Source organism: Naegleria fowleri (genome assembly GCF_008403515.1).
Source record: "Naegleria fowleri strain ATCC 30894 chromosome Unknown tig29, whole genome shotgun sequence".
Taxonomy (NCBI): Eukaryota; Heterolobosea; class Eutetramitea; order Acrasida; family Naegleriidae; genus Naegleria; species Naegleria fowleri.
In genome coordinates this window covers 469810-487549 of record NW_025407961.1, presented here as the reverse complement: position 1 = coordinate 487549, position 17740 = coordinate 469810, and the positions used below count along the sequence as shown (strand labels likewise).

Genomic DNA, 17740 nt, shown 5'->3' with positions numbered 1-17740 from the left:
CTTCCGCAACACATTCTCTTTGAATCCATCAAACCACAAATTCCTTCCTACATTCACCTTGTTGCTTTCCGTTATCCATTCCAACCATCACCACTACCATCAACACAACAACAAGGAAGAAAATCATCACCCTCCAAATTGTAGTATTGAAAATCATCATTATTGTCTTTTTTAAAATCTATCATTGATCGATCCTTTTCTAGTTTTCATCATCATCAACAAGAACCAATTTAAAAACAAATCATAACAAAAACAATGGATCGATATGCACCCAAAAAGAAATTAGGTGGTGGAGCTGAAGGACTTGTCTATCTCGGTATGTTGTAGTCAATTATTTCAAAACGATATATAACTAGAATAACAACATTCTTGTTGGAATTGTCATTTCCAATTTTGATGTGGTATTTATTTTATCACGTTTTCCCACATTCTTTCATCGACTTTTGCTATTCAATATCTCCAATGAATGACAAATCCATTGTTACAACAACAATTCTTCATATGAAACACAACAGTCGAAGAAAAGTCCACTCATCAACTCTATGCCATCAAAATGATCACTGTTTTTGAAGAATCCAATTTTGAAAAGATTAAACGAGAGGTGGAATTGGTGAAGAAATTTCATGAGCATTCCAACATAGTGCGATATTATGATCATTTTGAAGAGAGATCTCAGGACGCCTTTTATGGAGAGGAATTAAAATTGTTCATGTTAATGGAATATTGGTAAGTAATGATTGTGACTTTCATAGTAGTGTGAATTAGTGTTTGTGTCACGATATGACAAATACATCATATTAATGAATCACGCAACATTTGATAATGCTGAACATGATTATCGTTTCTTTGATAACTCTGATCATGGAAATAATGAACATTGACCAACACAACTCTTTCTGTGTGATAAATCATTCATTGACTGACTACTACGAAATCTCAAATTGTTGATGTTTGTCATCAAAATCCTTCAACAACAGTGACAAGGGAAGTTTGGAAGAAATTATACAGAAACACTTGAAGCAATGCACTTCACCTTCTTCGAACAGTCAAGGCGGAGATGAAGCTGCTGATAAACACTTACCATTTCCATTTATATTGTCAACGATCAAACAATGTGTGAGTGTGTTGGCATATATTCACAAACAACACATTGTTCATAGAGACGTAAGTAGTTGAAGTCGTCTTTGTGACAATGGTTCAAGTAATGGTTGTATTGTACTCAAATTCATTTCACACTCACACTCGCGCACGCATTTAATGAATCATAATTTCTTCTGTCTGCATTAACCTATCACTCTCATCATTTGACAACTTGATCATCACTTTTGAACAGTTAAAACCTGCCAATTTATTATTCAAATCATCCTCTGCCTCTTCCACCTCCTCTTCCACCAATACTTCAACATCCTCATCAACATCATCAACAACACTGAATATTCATGAAAATTACACCGAATGGACGCTCAAATTAAGTGATTTTGGATTTACAAAAGAAATGAAAGATAATATGGCTCAAAGTTTTGTTGGAACTTTACAATACATGTCTCCTGAGCTGTTTAGCTCCAAGAAATATGATGCAGGAACAGATATATGGTCTCTTGGAGTTTGTATATTAAGAATGTTTGCGTTTTTAGATGAATCTCAAATTCCTGATTTTAGACATGAAATTAAAAAAGATCCAGAATATGTTTCCAAATTATGTAGAAAGTATAAAGCTCCCAAAACTGTGGAGGAAGTGACATCCGCATGTTTAACTCTAGATCCTACTGATAGGCCGACTGCTTCTGAAATTCTGCAATTTTTAGAAGAATGTGAAAAGAATAATGGTCAACCACCACCAAATGTCACACTCTTGAAAAAAGTGAAACCTGCCATTACCGATGGTAATTTTCTTGATCCTAACCTAGAAGACGACACCTCGTCACAATCTTCATCCTCTGATCTCGCTCCTGCTGTTGAAAGAATTATCAACGAAAAGGCAAGAGAGTTTTGGAAAAGGCATGGTTGGGAAAACAAAACAAATTGGTTAGATTTTAGAGAGGCCTATATTAATTTAATTCAACAACTTAATACACAAGAAAAGAAAGCTAAAGAAGTCAAAGATTTGAACGGAAATAACACGTCATCAGAACCAGAGAATGGTTCCTCCTCAATCAGTTATTCTGGAATTTCACTCACAGATTTCCTACGAGGTCTAAAAACTGCCATTTGCAACAAACATTTTGATTGGGTATCCATTAGTGCTCTCAATGAGCTGACCAAACAAGCAGGATTTCCTTTCAATCCTGACTATGTGATTGGTCTCACTGCGTATGAAGTTGGAGATGAAACAGAAGTGAACATTGATGACACATTGATGGACACAGAGTCATTCATGAAGGCTCAAAGTCGATATTTAGAGACAATTTTGAATTGTGACAAGGTATTTATTGACCCAATTTCACAAGAGCCATTACAAATTGACCAACACATGGCTCCTCTCGAACTCATTGAAAGCAATGAGTGGAATGATCTGTTAAAAACAGAATCTGAAGCTTCCGATGACGATGCAACCAAAAAGATCAAAATCGAAAAGCCAGGATCTAAAAACAGATACTACGAAGATGCAGTCGATTTCTTGAGTAATGCCACTGAAAGACCTCTCAAGTATCTCATTCTAGGAAGTGCAGCGAGTGGTAAAACTTGCATGATGAAACTATTGTGTTACAAGGCAGCTCAGAAAGCAGCAAAAAATACTTCAGACTCGAATGCAAATGATTTAATTCCACTATTGGTGCCACTTGCCAATATTTCCTTCGAAGATGACAAAATTCCTTTTAAAATTAAGTGCATTCGAGCATCGGCTGATACATTCAACAAGGGACTCAAATATCCAAGTAATGTTGAACGATTTTTGCTAAATGTGTGGCAATGTGGAAGATTGCTCTTATTGTTAGATGGTTTGGATGAGGGTGGAGATCACAGATCTAAACTTGAAAAGCTCATTTGTAAAATGAATTTTAGAGAATTGGGTGGAATTATCACAACTAGTCGAGTGAGTGGTTTTGAGCAGGAAGAAGCAAATGTTCTCTTTGAAAGCTTCAAATTGGCTCGAATTAAACCATTGAGTCATCATGCACAAAAACAAATTGCCATGAGAAGAGGCATCAAAGATCCACGATTTTTCCAAGCTCTACAAAAGTATAAGGAACTTGCCAAGATTCCACTTTTACTCAGTTTAATGATTCAAGAGTTTAAACAAAACAAAGATTTACCAGATATTCGAAGTGTACTGTACGAACATGCGTGTGAAACGATGATTTCTGTCTACATTGATAAGGTGAGACCTCAAACCACAAAACAAGAACGAAGAGACATTTTTGAAATGTTATACGCTGTGGCGAGTATTCTCCACGAACACACAAAACGATATTTCACATCTGCTTTTATTGAAAAACATCTTCATGACGTGGTGAATAATGAAGAAAGTGGGCAGACTGGAAATCTAGGAAACAATGTCACAGATTCTTCTAAAAATGTATTCGATACGTGGAAAGTCTTTCAATCGGATATTGATGATGGTCAATTTCCTCTCATTATTCGTTTAGGAAGTCACTACTCATTTGCTCATCTCTCTTTTCAAGAATATTTGGTTGCCAAAGTGTGGAGTGATCCAAAACGAGTGTCTACCATTCGTGAACAAAAGAAAGGTCTTTTTGGTCGAAAGAAAGAAGGATCACCTATTGTGTTTTCTTCTGAAACGAAAAAGTTAATTGTTGACCCATGGTATAGAGAGACCTTTTTGTTGTGTGCTGGATCCATGTCATCGAGTGACTTTTCAGAATTTATTACATTCCTTTATGAGAACTTTAAAAAGAGTTCAGCCATTGACAACTTGTTACTTCAAATGATTCGAAGTGAGAGACCAATCGAGGAGAGAGATCAATTTAGTGAAATTGAGAAGAATATTACCACACAAAAGAAACTCAAGACCATGATTATGGAAGGTCTCATTCATGATTCTCCTCTCCTTCGAGAAATGACCACAAAACGTGTGGCTCTCTATGAAAATGATCTCACCAATGTCGTTAGTTATCTGTTAAAAGTTTTAACAAAGAATAAGGACAAAACCAAACAAGCAGCTTCGAGCTTACTTGACATCTTTCAACAAATGAAGGACGAAAAGGAATTTAAATACAGAGTAGCAAAACGTCTCATTGAATCTCTCTCGGATAAACAATGGAAAATTGGTGAACAATCAGTGATTGTACTGTTAGCGATTGCTGAGAAGGATGACTCAAGAATTACCAAAAAGTTATGGGCATTGATCACAAAACCACCCATTGAAGTTCAAGTGCGAGCTTGTTATGTTCTTTCCTTACTCTCTAAAAAAGGAGATTCTAAATTTATCAACAAATTTATGGAAATTTTACTTTCAGAAACCATCAAAGAAGGAAGATATATGGATAAGATGATTGACAGCTTGGTGAACATTTGTGTGAAAGCAGATGAAATGATTCTGTCACAAATTCGTTCAAATATCAAACAAGCTCAAAATAAGTTAATTCGACACGGTTTAATAACTGCTCTAGGAAGAATATCTAATGTTGGTGACATGCAAAGCATCAAATTGCTTGTCCAAATCCTTTCCAAAGAAAAATCAACAGATACACTTGCTGTAGTTGTTGACTCTTTGAAAATGATGTGTGAAAAGAGAGACATTCCAATTTTAACAGTAGCCATGAAATTACTGAAAGATCACATTGCCTATCGACCTGACAAATCTCTCAAAGATGAATACGAAGAATATGAATCTGGATTTGTTGAACTTGCCCAGAAAATTATGGAATTATTACAAGTGCTACTTCTTGGAAGAGAATATCTCAATACTACCACCATCACTTCATCACAATCGAAAAAGGACAAACGAATATCCTCTTCACTCAAATCACTCACCGAACATTTACACAAAGATCAAACCCTTAAAAAACTCATGTTCGATCTGATTGATACGCTTTTCACATTGGCAGTAACTGTCGATTTAGATGTCAGAAAATATGCAGTACTCACAATGTCTTCCTTCATTACTCACAACGATGAAGAAGTGATTTCTTTTGTTTTTGAAAAGATTAAGGGAGATCTTTTGAAGAATATCATGACTGAAGACAAATCTATGGAAATTATTACTGCCATTTATGTGATTGGAGTTGTTTTTGCACACACCGATAATAATCAAGCTTGTAACATTCTTTTGGAATTGTTAGATTCGAATAGTTCAAATGCTTTCATGTTGGGTGAAATTTTCGTGGCGATGGGAAATGTTGCACCTAAAGATGATCTCTTCATGATTGAAATTATTTCAAAATATTTGGATTTAGAAAAGGATAATCACATGCAAGAGAAGGAATTGTGGAAATTGAAAGCGAGAGCCGTGTTGGCCCTTGAAAATATTTTGCCAATGTATCGTGATGACAAATTCTGTGAAAAGTACATTTCCAAGTTGTTGAATTTGATGGATGTTTGTCCTTCGAAATATTCACATCTTTTCAAGTGGCAATGTGTGAAAGTGCTTGGAAAATTAGCAAAGAAAGGTGATAAGGATATGATTACACGATTGACAGCACTCGCCACTGAGAGAGACATGTTTTTGAGGAAGGCAGTTGCTCAAGTGTTTGGAATAATTTCAGATAAGGCCAACAAGACTGTGGTTCGATATCTCAAAGATATGCTTGAAGATGAAAATGCAGACGTTCGACAAGAAGCTATAGAGAGCTTGTGTAAAGTAGCTGATTTGGAACAATTAGTTACATCTCTGAAAGCCAACAGTTCTGATCTCGTTCGTACATCATTATTTTCTGTAATTATTGCACAAATTAGAGAAAGTAGACAGGAAAATCCAAAATTCTGTCTAACTTCCAAGCAAGCGAAACATTTGGAAAGTTTGAATTGTACGGAAGCAAGATTTATCTTGCTAGAAAATTATAGTGTGTGAAAGTCAACTAACATTAAACTGTTGTGCTTTTGTATGATTATTGGAAAATCAACGAATGTTTCTTAGTGGTGGATCTTGAATGCATGACAGCCTACAGTACTTGTTTATTCAATCTCTTTGTTGTGATCGGAATTTTGTGAATTATTCTTGTCTCCTAACTCTGTCAAAAGACATTTGATCGAATCAAGGGTATCTTTGGTCAATAGTGATGCATTTGATTGATAAAGCACAAATGCTTTCAGGGCAATAATGAGTGAAATAAACGATTTTTCAGGAAGTTCCTTCATAATATACTCTTTGTTTTCTTCATGCTCCTTACAAAGACAGCCAAGCAATATTGCTAAATAGGACGTAATGATATTGTCTTCCGTACGTTTTAGGTTACTCCTTGCTGATAGTCCTTGATTTTCCTTTTCTTTTTTTTCTGTGTTGACCTTTTCAACAATCTCTACAGCAGGAGTGTTTTGCGAGTCTTGATCAGAAACTGTGACACAATTTTCAGTATCTTGATTGTTGTCATCGTTGTAATCTTGCTTTGAGTAATACTCAATAAATAACTCGATCAAAAAGTTCATTAGTTTTTTGGATTTTCCTCTAAATTCGAGTTCTATTATTGTTGATATCAAGAGATAACTCTTTGTTCATACTTACTAAAGTTTCTAACAAGTTCTCTATTATTCCAGCTTTTATCTGTCATGTTTGATAATAAAGCTAAACACATAGTAATGACGTCGAAATGTTGAGTATAACTTGAGGCCAATACGGCACAAATTCCTGACAAACCATTTTCTTCAGCAATTCTTTGACAAACTTGTTCGTTTCCATTGCTAATATTTGTTAGAAATCGCAAAGTAACGAGCGCACATTCTACAACTGGATGTCCATCTTTCAACTCACTCAACGATGGCTTATCTAGAGATGAATTGCAAAATTAAAATTTCATCATGCAACTAAACACTACTTACTGACAGGTGTGAGACAATTCAAAACTCGAATCAGAGCAGGAAGGAAATAATTCCATGCCTCTGCATTTTTGCTTGCATCAGTGGAATATTTGGTGACAATGCCATTCTTTTCAAGCATTTTGATGCAATTACACAAATCACCAACAAGAGTATCATCTCTATCTTTTTCTATTAGGGCTAGAAAGCATGGTACAAGTCGTTCAACAGTCTCCACACTATTCGTTTTGATAAACAATAAGTTAGGTCTATTCTTTTCCAAAAATTCCTCCTTGTTAGAAGCTTGATGATATTTGAGATCAAAACAATGATGTTCATAATTTACAATATTAACCATAGCTGAAAGAGCCAATGAGATAGTAGTCTTTTCAAAAGCTTGCATATTCTCGTCCTCTTCTTCATATTGTTGTTTTTGAGCTTTGCTTGGGGAACCTGCTTTAAGAGCAGCAATTCGAGTGCGTTTTGTTCGTTTGATTGATTCTAAATGTGAAACTTGTTGCCATTTGAGAACGTGGTGTTGCTTAATAATTTCATGCAATATTTTAAACGAGTTTTCAGTGATGTACTCTGCATTCAAGGGATCTTTCAGTAATATGCCAATAATTTGTGCTGCTGTCAGGGATAGTAACTTTTGTGTCCCAAAGTCAACAACCAAACACAACGTGTCAACCACTTTTTTTACAAGGGAGTGGCTAATTATTAGTATTTTGAACATAATGATTCTTCTTTAGGTGTGGCTCTAAATATTACTTACGCACGAAGAAATATTCCCAAGTCGTCGCACTGTTCAGAAAACATTTTAGCTAATGAGCTAGCACATGAGTGTTGTGTATCCACATGAGATGATTTCAATCCCTCCAAATAATTTAAAATGCTTTCTTTTACGGTTTTTTCTTTACTGTCAAGCCTTGGTGATGCGCTTGACGTTGAAGCACGCTTTGGCTTTTTTGCAGATTTTAGTGTTTTGTCTCCATCTTCATCCTCTGAAGATGAAAAACCAAAAACGTCGTCAAATAAATCATCATCAAAAAAGTTATCTTCCACAGATAGTTTTTTCTTTCCTGAAGATCCTGGCGTCTTGGGAGATTTTGAAGTTTTTGTTGGAGTTACAGAAGCACTTTTCGTTTGCGATTTCTTTGTTGGAGTTTTGAAAATTGGTGATTGACTTCCTGAAGATGAAGTTGACTTTTTAGCAACAGAATCTAAACTATGTCGTTTTCGTTTTGTGGATGCTTCTAAGGTTTCATCAAAAACATTTTCCGAAAATAAATCATTTGAATTTGCCTTCCTCCGATTTTTGCTTTTTTTCTCATCATCGCTGTTGATATCACTGAAAAGAGAAACTTTTTTTGAATTGGGAGAGCTCTCCACTTTCACAAGAACAGGATTTTTCTTTTTAAATGTTCTCATTTGTGTGTATTATTGAATAGAATAAATTATTTTTCTCACTATTATTTTTCGGATTAAAGAAGATTCATGCCGATGAAGATGAGAGGCTTTTTTCGAAAAAAGTGAATATGATCACGGATTGGCTTGTGAATATTTTTTTATGGTGAAAACGACGCGCAAAAATTTTTGGCGCGAGAAATTTCCACTTTTTTGAAACTGATGTTTGTGACCTTTTTGCTTTATTTGAAAAGAAACCAGCAGCAGTGGTCATCTTCAGAGTCTTCTACTTTTTGAGGTGATTCCATTGATAGATTGCTGGTTTGAAACGTCATGTTAAATTTGAGAAAATTTGCAATTTGTTGTTTCGACTGAGAAATTTCCATGCTATTCATTTCATGGTCACCTAGTTCCAAAATGAATAACTTTGAGACTTTCATATCAATAGTTTGAATACCTTCTTTTTTGTGCTGTCTAAAGGATTTTCTAAAGTTAGAAGGTACCTTTAGCCCGAATTTGAAATTTGGCTTAGAAATATAACTTGCATGATTTGGCGAATATTCACGCTCATTCATTTCGTCACTGTTTTCGTTTTCTTTACCAAAATTTGAATTCAATCGAGCAAGAAAGTATAATGGTAATGGTTCTTAGAGGAAATTGCACATGTTGAGCTGGTCTTGCAACAAGGCATACTTACTGCAATCAGACATGAAAATGTCAAAACATCCTCCAATAATATTCCTAATTACTTTCTTTGAGAGATTCACCATATGTACATGCTTTTTAGGATCCGAATAATTCATGTGACACGTTGCTGAGTTATTGAATTTGATAATGTACACTTCTTTTGGGTTTGTCATGGCATTTCCTAAAACAAAGGCAAAAATATTATTTTCTGGATCTTGTTGCAAAATTGAAATAATATTATCAATTATTCCTGTAATCACTTCATAAATTTTAACTAGTTTCTTATCTTTTGAAGAAATTCTTTTTCTCTCCTCTTTGTTTTGATAAATATTGTTCACTTTAGATTCCAATATTGGAAAAAGGCTACCCCCAAATTGAATTTCATCATTCCATCATTAATAATCATCACGATTATTAATTTCCGATGAAATCAAAATTTCAATAATCCAAGTAGAGGCTTGATACGTACCAAGGAATTTGTTGTCGTATAAATAATACATGATGCAAGAATTGCTCACACAAAAAGGAGCAACATTCTCCATCTAACGGAATCGATGACTGAACATTCAAATAATTAAATTCCATCTTTACTTTTGGTCCAGAACACACATGTGTGTTGCTCTTCCCACTACCATCCGATGATGCATCCTCATCGTCCTCCTCCTTCTCATGAAATCGCTCTGCTTCGGAAAAGAGCTCAACTCCATGTTCCGAGCCTTGTGGGTGCTGATGGTGAGGCTTTTGAAACATTTTTTGATTCGTCAATTCAAATTTGGGTGTATCATAACATTAGACATTCCATCGTTCTCATCATCACTATATGGCACTACTTCCTATTCGTTGAATTTCGAAGAAGAAGAAACAACAACATTAAAAAAGTCAAGACTCATTTTTGAACAGAAAACACATGATAGGTTTGCAAAAGCAAAACAAGTAAACCATCTCGTGTGAACGTTCGTCAACAAACACAACAACTAATTCCAAGGAAGGTTGTCAACACTCGGATTGCCCGTTTCTGCGTCTTTTTTATGATCAAAAAGTAAAGACTATACATTGAAAGGAAAGTCGAAAATCTAACGTTTACAAACATAGGAAAAGTGTGCTTGCCCACCTACCAATATATTCTCTTCCGCCTATTTGGTATGCTCGAATGCGACAAGCAACATGTTGACATTGACAGCTTCAAAAGTTTTTGCCGTGTTGTTGACAGAGTCCACAGCTGTTGTTGTTGTTGGTTGACACCACCAGGGAAAACAGACTTCCCATCTCATATTTCTGTTCCACCAACACAATCAAACAAAAAACTTCACACCAAACAACAAAACAATACCACAACAATCTCTCTACCATGCCTCGTAGATCCAACAGCTCCAAAAAGCCAGCACAAGCCGTTCCATCCCAAGAGTGGTGCCTTCCTGCCTTCCATATTGTGAATCCCACTCATATTCCTAACCCATTTTCTCCATCCTCTTCCTTCACTCACTCGTCATCAAATCCTTCCACCTACTCGATGATGTCAACTCGACACTCCATGCTTCAAGACAATGAAGCGTACAGCATGGTCAGTACATCCTCGTGCTCTGCATCCTCCTCTTCAAGCTATACATGTGTACATGCTTCATCCTCATCCAATAACAAGAGAAAGGTCTCACCTTCCTCCTCCTCTAAAAAGAAAAAAGAAGAATTCTTCATCTAATAATAATTGTGATGATGGCAATAATATTTCAACTTCCTCTAATCAAACAACGGCTCACACCTTCATCAATAACAAATCATCCACTACTACTCGTTCCAGATGCTCCAGATCAAACAAGGACAATCATGCCTCCTCTCCTCTCAAGCAATATTTGCCCACTTGGCAATCTGTGATGCACTTTGTTCAAAATCACATCAAAACCTCTCATTGTGATCAAAAAGAGTTCCTTCGTCAAATAAGAAGGACCTTTGGAATCGACCTGAAAAACGATCAGGTTTTTAGACATCACTTGAATCGTATGGGAATTCTGAACCATCAACATGCTCTCTTGATTCAAACCGAAGAGGATCTTGTGCCTACGCTGGACCACAAATGGTTGGATGAACCTAAATTGCTGCAACAGCTGTTGAAAACCAAAGATGGCAAGGAAACTATTCTTTCGTATCCTTACATTGCATGCATGTTCAGATCAACTCCATCTCAAGTGAAGAAGAAGGTAAAGCCACTTCTTGATGAGCTTGGTATTGAGATGCCTGTATTCGATTTCAACAAAAATCGCATTCGAGATTATTTCTCAACCTATCTTCAAGTGGATGGGTTCACCACCAACAACAATTCTAACCAAGACCATTCTCAATTCATTGAGAATAGTGACGACAACAACTCTACCAGTGATGACATTGCATCTCAACATCATGGAGCAGATGTCTCACCAAACATGTCGTCATTCTCTCATGCCAACAACGACGAGGAGCAGGAGATGTCTTCTTTCATTCCTTCCTTTGAGAATGGACCACTTACAAACCTCGACGACACCTCACCACACACAACAAGACAGCCTCCAATTATGTCTTTCACTCCACAATCTCCTTCCAATATTCAATTAACGATTGGAAACAATTTTGAGTTTTTGAGTTCTTGGACCAATCCTCCTACTTTTGTTTCATTGGAACAAGATGCCCTTCATAATACATTGTGGGGAGAGGATTTTTTGTCATCCATGCACAGCTCGAGCAACCAACAACAATTACCATTCCTGTATTGTAGTAATAGTAGCGGCAACAACATGGAGTCTCCACAAAACCCTCCTTTTGTTGTTGGTGTCAACCCTAATACACCTCATGTTGTTGGAGAGGAATTGTTCGACTTTTCCTTCATGAACAGTAATGAAGACATTTTTTCTTTAAACTTTCAATAAATTGTAAATGTCATGTAAATTTTTACAATTAGAATATTCAATCCTTCAAATAAGGTGTATCTCCCAACAATCAATCATTTACAACATGAATGGGCAGCGGAATGCAACTTTTGGACATTTCTTGGAGTGAATTGGAACCATAAAGTCCGTCTCAAAACCAAATTCATTTTCATTATCAATCCACCCCTCGACGATGTTCAACTCTCATTGGCTCACATTTTATTCTGAGGAGAGGTCAGACGCACACATTCGATCAAGCGCAGGATTTCTATTTATGCGCTTCGTAAGGTCATCAGCGAGTTGCACACCAATAATAGACACACGCGCTTCTGTTCCCTTTGCTTTCTCTCTTCGAGGGCCACCTACAGCATCAAAAACAAAGAAATCCTTCGACGCATTCAATTGGAGCGCTTAATGGACGTTGGTTCTAACCATGTCGCACATTTACGCAATGGCCATGCACACACCGTGTGGTTTGTTTGAAGTACAATTTTAAAACTGTGCGCTTTTTCAAAATTCGCAAAACAAATAAAAACAACAATACCCGTTCGCAGTAGTGAGCGCATCAACAACGGTCTGAAACATCTCTTGAACTCTTCTCTCTGGTACACCTAGGAGATTTCAACAAGAAGAATATCGAGTGCCCTATTAAATATTTTCATCCCGAGCTCATTCAACAGCAATTCCTTATAACGTTCTTTATTCCCTTATACTACTAACATGACGGAAGTTGAATTGCCAAATTTAATACCTCATTTACCTGAGGTATCATCAGTCCCATCCGAATTTAATTTGGATTCAGATATTCCTTCTAATGGCTCTCAACAAAAGCAAAATAATTCAAGTGTTGTAGTACCTGTTCACTTAAATGATCATTCCGATGATGAAACAAAATTCATTCGAAGGTCTCCTCCTATTCAATTGGAGTGGCATAATTTGGAATTTAAGGTGAAAGTGAAGCCATCTCCACCATCACAAATCATGAAACCAAAAGAAAGACTTGGATTTACATTGAAGAATATGTTTAAGAAAGTTGATAAGCAAATTTTGCATCCGATAACTGGTTATGTTGCTCCTGGTCAAGTGTTGGCCATCATGGGTCCTAGCGGTGCTGGTAAAACAGTAAGTATTTTAATTTGCAACAATTATACCGAATGCTAATAATCGCTAGTCTTTATGTAAGTATTGATTCACCAAGTATTCATTTATGGAATGATAACTTTTGTGTAGTAAATATTCTGTCACAAAGAGTCAAGCCTTCAGGAGGTGATATTATTGCCAACGGTCAAAAGGCTGGAAAAGCATTCCGAGCCCTTTCAGCATTCGTGCAACAAGACGACGTACTCATGGGCAACCTAACAGTGAGAGAAACTTTGCGATATGCAGCCATGTTGCGTCTTGACAGCAAAATTCCAATGTCAGAAAGAATGAGAAGAGTTGATGCCATTATTGAAGACTTGGGCTTGTCAAAGTCAGCCGATACTAAGGTCGGTATTTCTGGTATCGTAAAAGGCATTTCAGGAGGAGAAAGAAAGAGATTATGTATCGGAATTGAATTACTTACAGAACCATCTGTTTTGTTTTTGGACGAACCAACTACAGGCCTAGACAGCAAAACCAGCTATAACGTCATGAAAACCATCTCAAAATTGGCGAAACATGGCCGAACTGTCATTCTTACAATTCACCAGCCTTCCTCAAACATTTTTAACATTTTCGACAAACTTTTACTTCTTTCTCGAGGCCGAGTTGCTTACTTTGGAGATGCCAATAAGGCTGTTGAATATTTTGATAGAATTGGGCATACTTGCCCAACAGGATACAACCCAGCTGACTACCTTATGGACGTCGTAACTGAGAATGCAGCAATTACAGGTGAAAACATTGAAAAGAAAAAGAGACAAGACGAAAGAATTGAAGGAGTGTTAAATTACTATTCCAAGACTCATCCTACCATTGAAATTCCACCATCAGCCAAGCTTGATCAAGACTTGAAACGATTTTCTTCATATAACTCCAGTTGGCTTGCTCAATTTGGAGTGCTGACCATGAGAGCCCTCATTAACATTATCAGAGATAGAAAGGTGACTATGGCCAAGCTATTCCAAAATTTGGTCATGGCTCTTTTAATTGGTCTCATTTTCCTTCAGCTTGGATTCTCTCAAACTAACGTCACAGATAGAATAGGTGTTCTGTTCTTTATTTGTACTAATCAATTTTTGAGCTCTGCCATGGCCTCAGTTACCTTAATGTATGATGACAAGCCTGTTTTCCTCAGAGAACGAGGAGCGAAAATGTACAAAGTGAGCAGCTATTTCTTGGCCCGTAACGTTGCTGAACTTCCAACTCTACTCTTCTTTCCTCTGTTGTTTGGAAGCATTTCCTATTGGATGTGTGGATTGAATGGAACAGTGGAACGATTTTTCATGTTTATGTTTTTATTAGCAGTCATTACCATTACAGGTCAATCTTTGGGTCAAGCGATTGGTTCCATCCTCCCTAACTTTGGAGTTGCTATGGCTATTGTCCCTCTTGTAAATACTGTGCTCATGCTTTTCGGTGGTTTCTATCGTAATGTTAACAATCTTCCAATTTGGTTGACATGGATTTATTGGACCTCTTTGTTCCACTTTGGCTTTGAAGCACTGATCCTTAATGAATTCCAAGGAGCCAAATTTATATGTCCACCCAGTGGAGCTTGTCCTTTCCCAAATGGTGCAGCTGTTATTGAGAATTTGGAAATGAATGGTCCACTTTCAAACGTGTGGATCAATGTTGGTTTTTGTTTTGCTCTGACATTTGTTTACAAGGTGGTTGCTTACTTGGCATTGAAATTCCTTGTGAAACCAAAGGGAGGCTAAACGTATTTCAAATAAAATTGAGATGAGATTCGAGTAAATAAGGTTTGATGCTTGCTTGACTCCACCCATCAAATGCCATCCAAATAAATCGAAAAAATGCAAAGACCCACGATCCTAAACACACCAACGCTCTCCTCCTTCAACGTTCCATCCTTTGATCTCTCCAAACGAAGAGTAGAAAAGGGACTAGTCAATCCCGAAAAGATGGAACATGGCACTCCTTTCAATGATCACTCATTACAAGCAATACCTGCGAATAATTTTGAAAATAATTCTTACATGATGATGACGATGCCAAGTTTCCAAGAGGCTTCCTTCCGGAGAGATCGTTATCAAAAAATTGCAGAAATTCAGAACTTTAATGCCTCGGGTGTCGGATCCACAAATTCTTATTTATGGCCCTCTTTTGTAAAGTGTAGGTGAGAATTATGATGGTGCGATCATGTTTTTGAAAATATATTAATTATGCAATATTTATTTAAATATGACATGCATGTAATATTTCTGTCACAAATGATTATTGTGATGGACCTGGCTATATATATACAACAATAATGATACAAATGCACTAAATAGTCTTTCAAGCTAGAGATTTTAAAATGGGAGAATACAAAACCAGTAAGTACAAGAGAATTTGAGATTTATTTCTAACTTTATGAACTCATTGATGATTTTTTGTCATTTAGTCATTGAGGTTGATTGTAGAAAAGCAGAAAATGTATGTTTTTGGATTTATTTTAAATGTAAATTCTAATCATTTCCAAATTTGATTTTCGAACAGCCATCCTCCTTTCTCATGTACTTTATGTCACAATTTAACATGTATTCTCACAAAAACTTAATCCCAATTTTAGATACCTACATGACCAAAACATCATGTTGTTTTGTGACACCATTTTATCCACAAGGAAATTTATTAAGATTGGTCAAAACAAGATTGGAAAAACAAAAATTCCTGAAAAGTCAAACCATTTTGAAATATTTCTCACAACTATTGGATGCACTCTCCTATCTTCATAACACTTTAAACACGACTGTAGGTATTGACTCTACTTTTGAAAAAATGTAATTAATCCTTATCATGCTTTATTTTAATTGTTGCTTCTACCTTTCAATGAACACTCACATTTATCAGATGTATGGATGCATTTCTTTGGAGAATATATTTCTGGATGAAACATTGGAAAATGTTTTTTTGGGATATGTTGGAATTCACATTCACACCATGAATCTCTATCTCAATACATTTTTCAAACAAGCAGAATCCTCCTTGTTGGAAGTTGCTAACCTCGTTTCAAAACCAAAGCAAGAAGAAGATGCACAAGATTTATTTTCTTACAATGTGGATCATGAAATTAAATCACTCTTTGGAAATACTCAACCAACTAACACCATGAATGTTAGACCCAATCAGAATGAAATGAATGGATGGAAGTTGCTTGATATTTATGCACTGGGTGTTGTCATGTTTCAAATCATGTCACTCACGATGGAAATGAGTTCAGAAGATCCTCTTTCACAAGATCTAGAAAAGAATTCACTCCAATTTTCACACACCTACCAACTCATCAAGACACTTCAACAACAGCAAAACTTTTCAGACGAAGAGCTCTCTTATTGGAAGGAATACATTCGAAACAAAGTGGGCAGAATTTACCATAACCGAAATTTGGCCAATCTCATCATTGACATGCTCAACATTGGTCAAAGCAGATTGACTGCAGACCAATGCGCTAGACAACTCCTAAATGTACAACCAGAAGAGGACGATGATGACGAAAACACTCCCTAATTTTAATATAAAGATTTTTCCTTAGTATGTGTGTCGTTGAAAGCAAATAATGGGTCAATAATTTATTGATTCATAACAGTCAAAATACTTAATCCAACTTCTTGCTCTTTCTCTTTGATGGTGTAGTTGGAGATGATGATGATTTACCAGATTTTCTCTCCTCATCTCTCTTAGCATAAATCATGGCAGTGAAAGGTTCCTCAAACATTAAAGCAATCTTGTACATGATGAAAATCTCCAAACTCAACAACAAACCAGCTGGTGAGCACTTGACAAGGGAGTGGCCAATGAACCACAAAGTAGAACCATTGTACATTGGGTTGTCAGTAATGTTGAATGGGAAAGAGGTAATTCTTTCTTCCATGAGAATACCAAAGTAGTCTATTGTGCCAGATAAATCACAAGCCATAACCAATTATTTGAAAGAACCATTTTCCGAAAGAAAGGTGTGAGAAATGAATGCAATCATGATTCAATCATTTAGTTATGAAGTATCACACAGAGTGAATGTATACACAGAGTGAATGTATTTATCATCATCATTATCCACACACAAATCATTGCAACAAAATTATTGAAGTGTTGTCATCATCAAAATATATATCATTATTGAATTTATCATGGTAACAAAATATCGATCATCATAATTATTCAATCATTTTCGTCATCATAAAACATTTAATAGTATCAAACAAACATACCACCGAGATAAGTTCCAGTAATTCCCAATTGATAATAGGCTCCTAAAACCAACAAGGCAGCAATTCCTTGCAAAGTATAACCCACATACATGAGCTCAGTTCCGTATTGTTCCTTCAACACGACAGGTTGAGTAGCGAGTGCTCTATCAAACAAATAATCTCTAAACAAGGAAAAGCTGAAAATATAAACAGCCAACATGTAACATCCTAGTTGTGGATTACCACAAGCGAGTTTGGTAAGTAAACGGGTATGATATTCAATACGGGCCAAAACATTCCAAATGATTGGAGCCAGGATAGTTACTCCAGCCACGTAAAGTAAATTCTTGTCGCTGAAATCAATATATTGTTCCATTTCTGATGATGACGAGAATAATTGGATCTCCGAAAATTTTTTTCTCTCACTCATCACCTCTTCTTTCAACTTCGTGTTGTGCCACGTGTTGTTGCTTCTGTTCAAAACAAAAGATATATAGATTACAAGAG

General features: G+C 36.2%; 8 protein-coding genes across 8 annotated transcripts; 5 read left to right on the top strand and 3 right to left on the bottom strand.

Annotated features, from left to right (window-relative positions):
* Positions 1-255: 255 nt before the first annotated feature.
* On the top strand, positions 256-5971 carry FDP41_002448 (uncharacterized protein; the record flags this gene model as incomplete). Its single annotated transcript, XM_044705643.1, has 4 exons — positions 256-316; positions 516-726; positions 978-1164; positions 1334-5971. The coding sequence occupies 4 exons, from the start codon at positions 256-258 to the stop codon at positions 5969-5971; spliced, it is 5097 nt and encodes a 1698-aa protein (XP_044563341.1).
* A 104-nt stretch (positions 5972-6075) lies between these two features.
* FDP41_002447 (uncharacterized protein) lies at positions 6076-8343 on the bottom strand (the record flags this gene model as incomplete). The annotated part of the gene is made up of 4 exons (XM_044705642.1): positions 6076-6578; positions 6623-6883; positions 6937-7625; positions 7688-8343. The coding sequence occupies 4 exons, from the start codon at positions 8341-8343 to the stop codon at positions 6076-6078; spliced, it is 2109 nt and encodes a 702-aa protein (XP_044563340.1).
* A 218-nt stretch (positions 8344-8561) lies between these two features.
* Positions 8562-9756, bottom strand: FDP41_002446 (uncharacterized protein; the record flags this gene model as incomplete). Its single annotated transcript, XM_044705641.1, has 3 exons — positions 8562-8965; positions 9017-9369; positions 9476-9756. 3 exons carry the CDS (start codon positions 9754-9756, stop codon positions 8562-8564), a joined length of 1038 nt encoding a protein of 345 aa, XP_044563339.1.
* Positions 9757-10354: 598 nt separating this feature from the next.
* Positions 10355-10702, top strand: FDP41_002445 (uncharacterized protein; the record flags this gene model as incomplete). Its single annotated transcript, XM_044705640.1, has 1 exon — positions 10355-10702. One exon carries the CDS (start codon positions 10355-10357, stop codon positions 10700-10702), a length of 348 nt encoding a protein of 115 aa, XP_044563338.1.
* Positions 10703-11000: 298 nt separating this feature from the next.
* On the top strand, positions 11001-11900 carry FDP41_002444 (uncharacterized protein; the record flags this gene model as incomplete). The annotated part of the gene is made up of 1 exon (XM_044705639.1): positions 11001-11900. The coding sequence occupies one exon, from the start codon at positions 11001-11003 to the stop codon at positions 11898-11900; it is 900 nt and encodes a 299-aa protein (XP_044563337.1).
* A 720-nt stretch (positions 11901-12620) lies between these two features.
* On the top strand, positions 12621-14761 carry FDP41_002443 (uncharacterized protein; the record flags this gene model as incomplete). The annotated part of the gene is made up of 3 exons (XM_044705638.1): positions 12621-13022; positions 13072-13078; positions 13131-14761. The coding sequence occupies 3 exons, from the start codon at positions 12621-12623 to the stop codon at positions 14759-14761; spliced, it is 2040 nt and encodes a 679-aa protein (XP_044563336.1).
* A 96-nt stretch (positions 14762-14857) lies between these two features.
* Positions 14858-16553, top strand: FDP41_002442 (uncharacterized protein; the record flags this gene model as incomplete). The annotated part of the gene is made up of 5 exons (XM_044705637.1): positions 14858-15176; positions 15338-15379; positions 15448-15479; positions 15543-15797; positions 15897-16553. The coding sequence occupies 5 exons, from the start codon at positions 14858-14860 to the stop codon at positions 16551-16553; spliced, it is 1305 nt and encodes a 434-aa protein (XP_044563335.1).
* Positions 16554-16641: 88 nt separating this feature from the next.
* On the bottom strand, positions 16642-17609 carry FDP41_002441 (uncharacterized protein; the record flags this gene model as incomplete). The annotated part of the gene is made up of 2 exons (XM_044705636.1): positions 16642-16934; positions 17255-17609. 2 exons carry the CDS (start codon positions 17607-17609, stop codon positions 16642-16644), a joined length of 648 nt encoding a protein of 215 aa, XP_044563334.1.
* Positions 17610-17740: the final 131 nt, after the last annotated feature.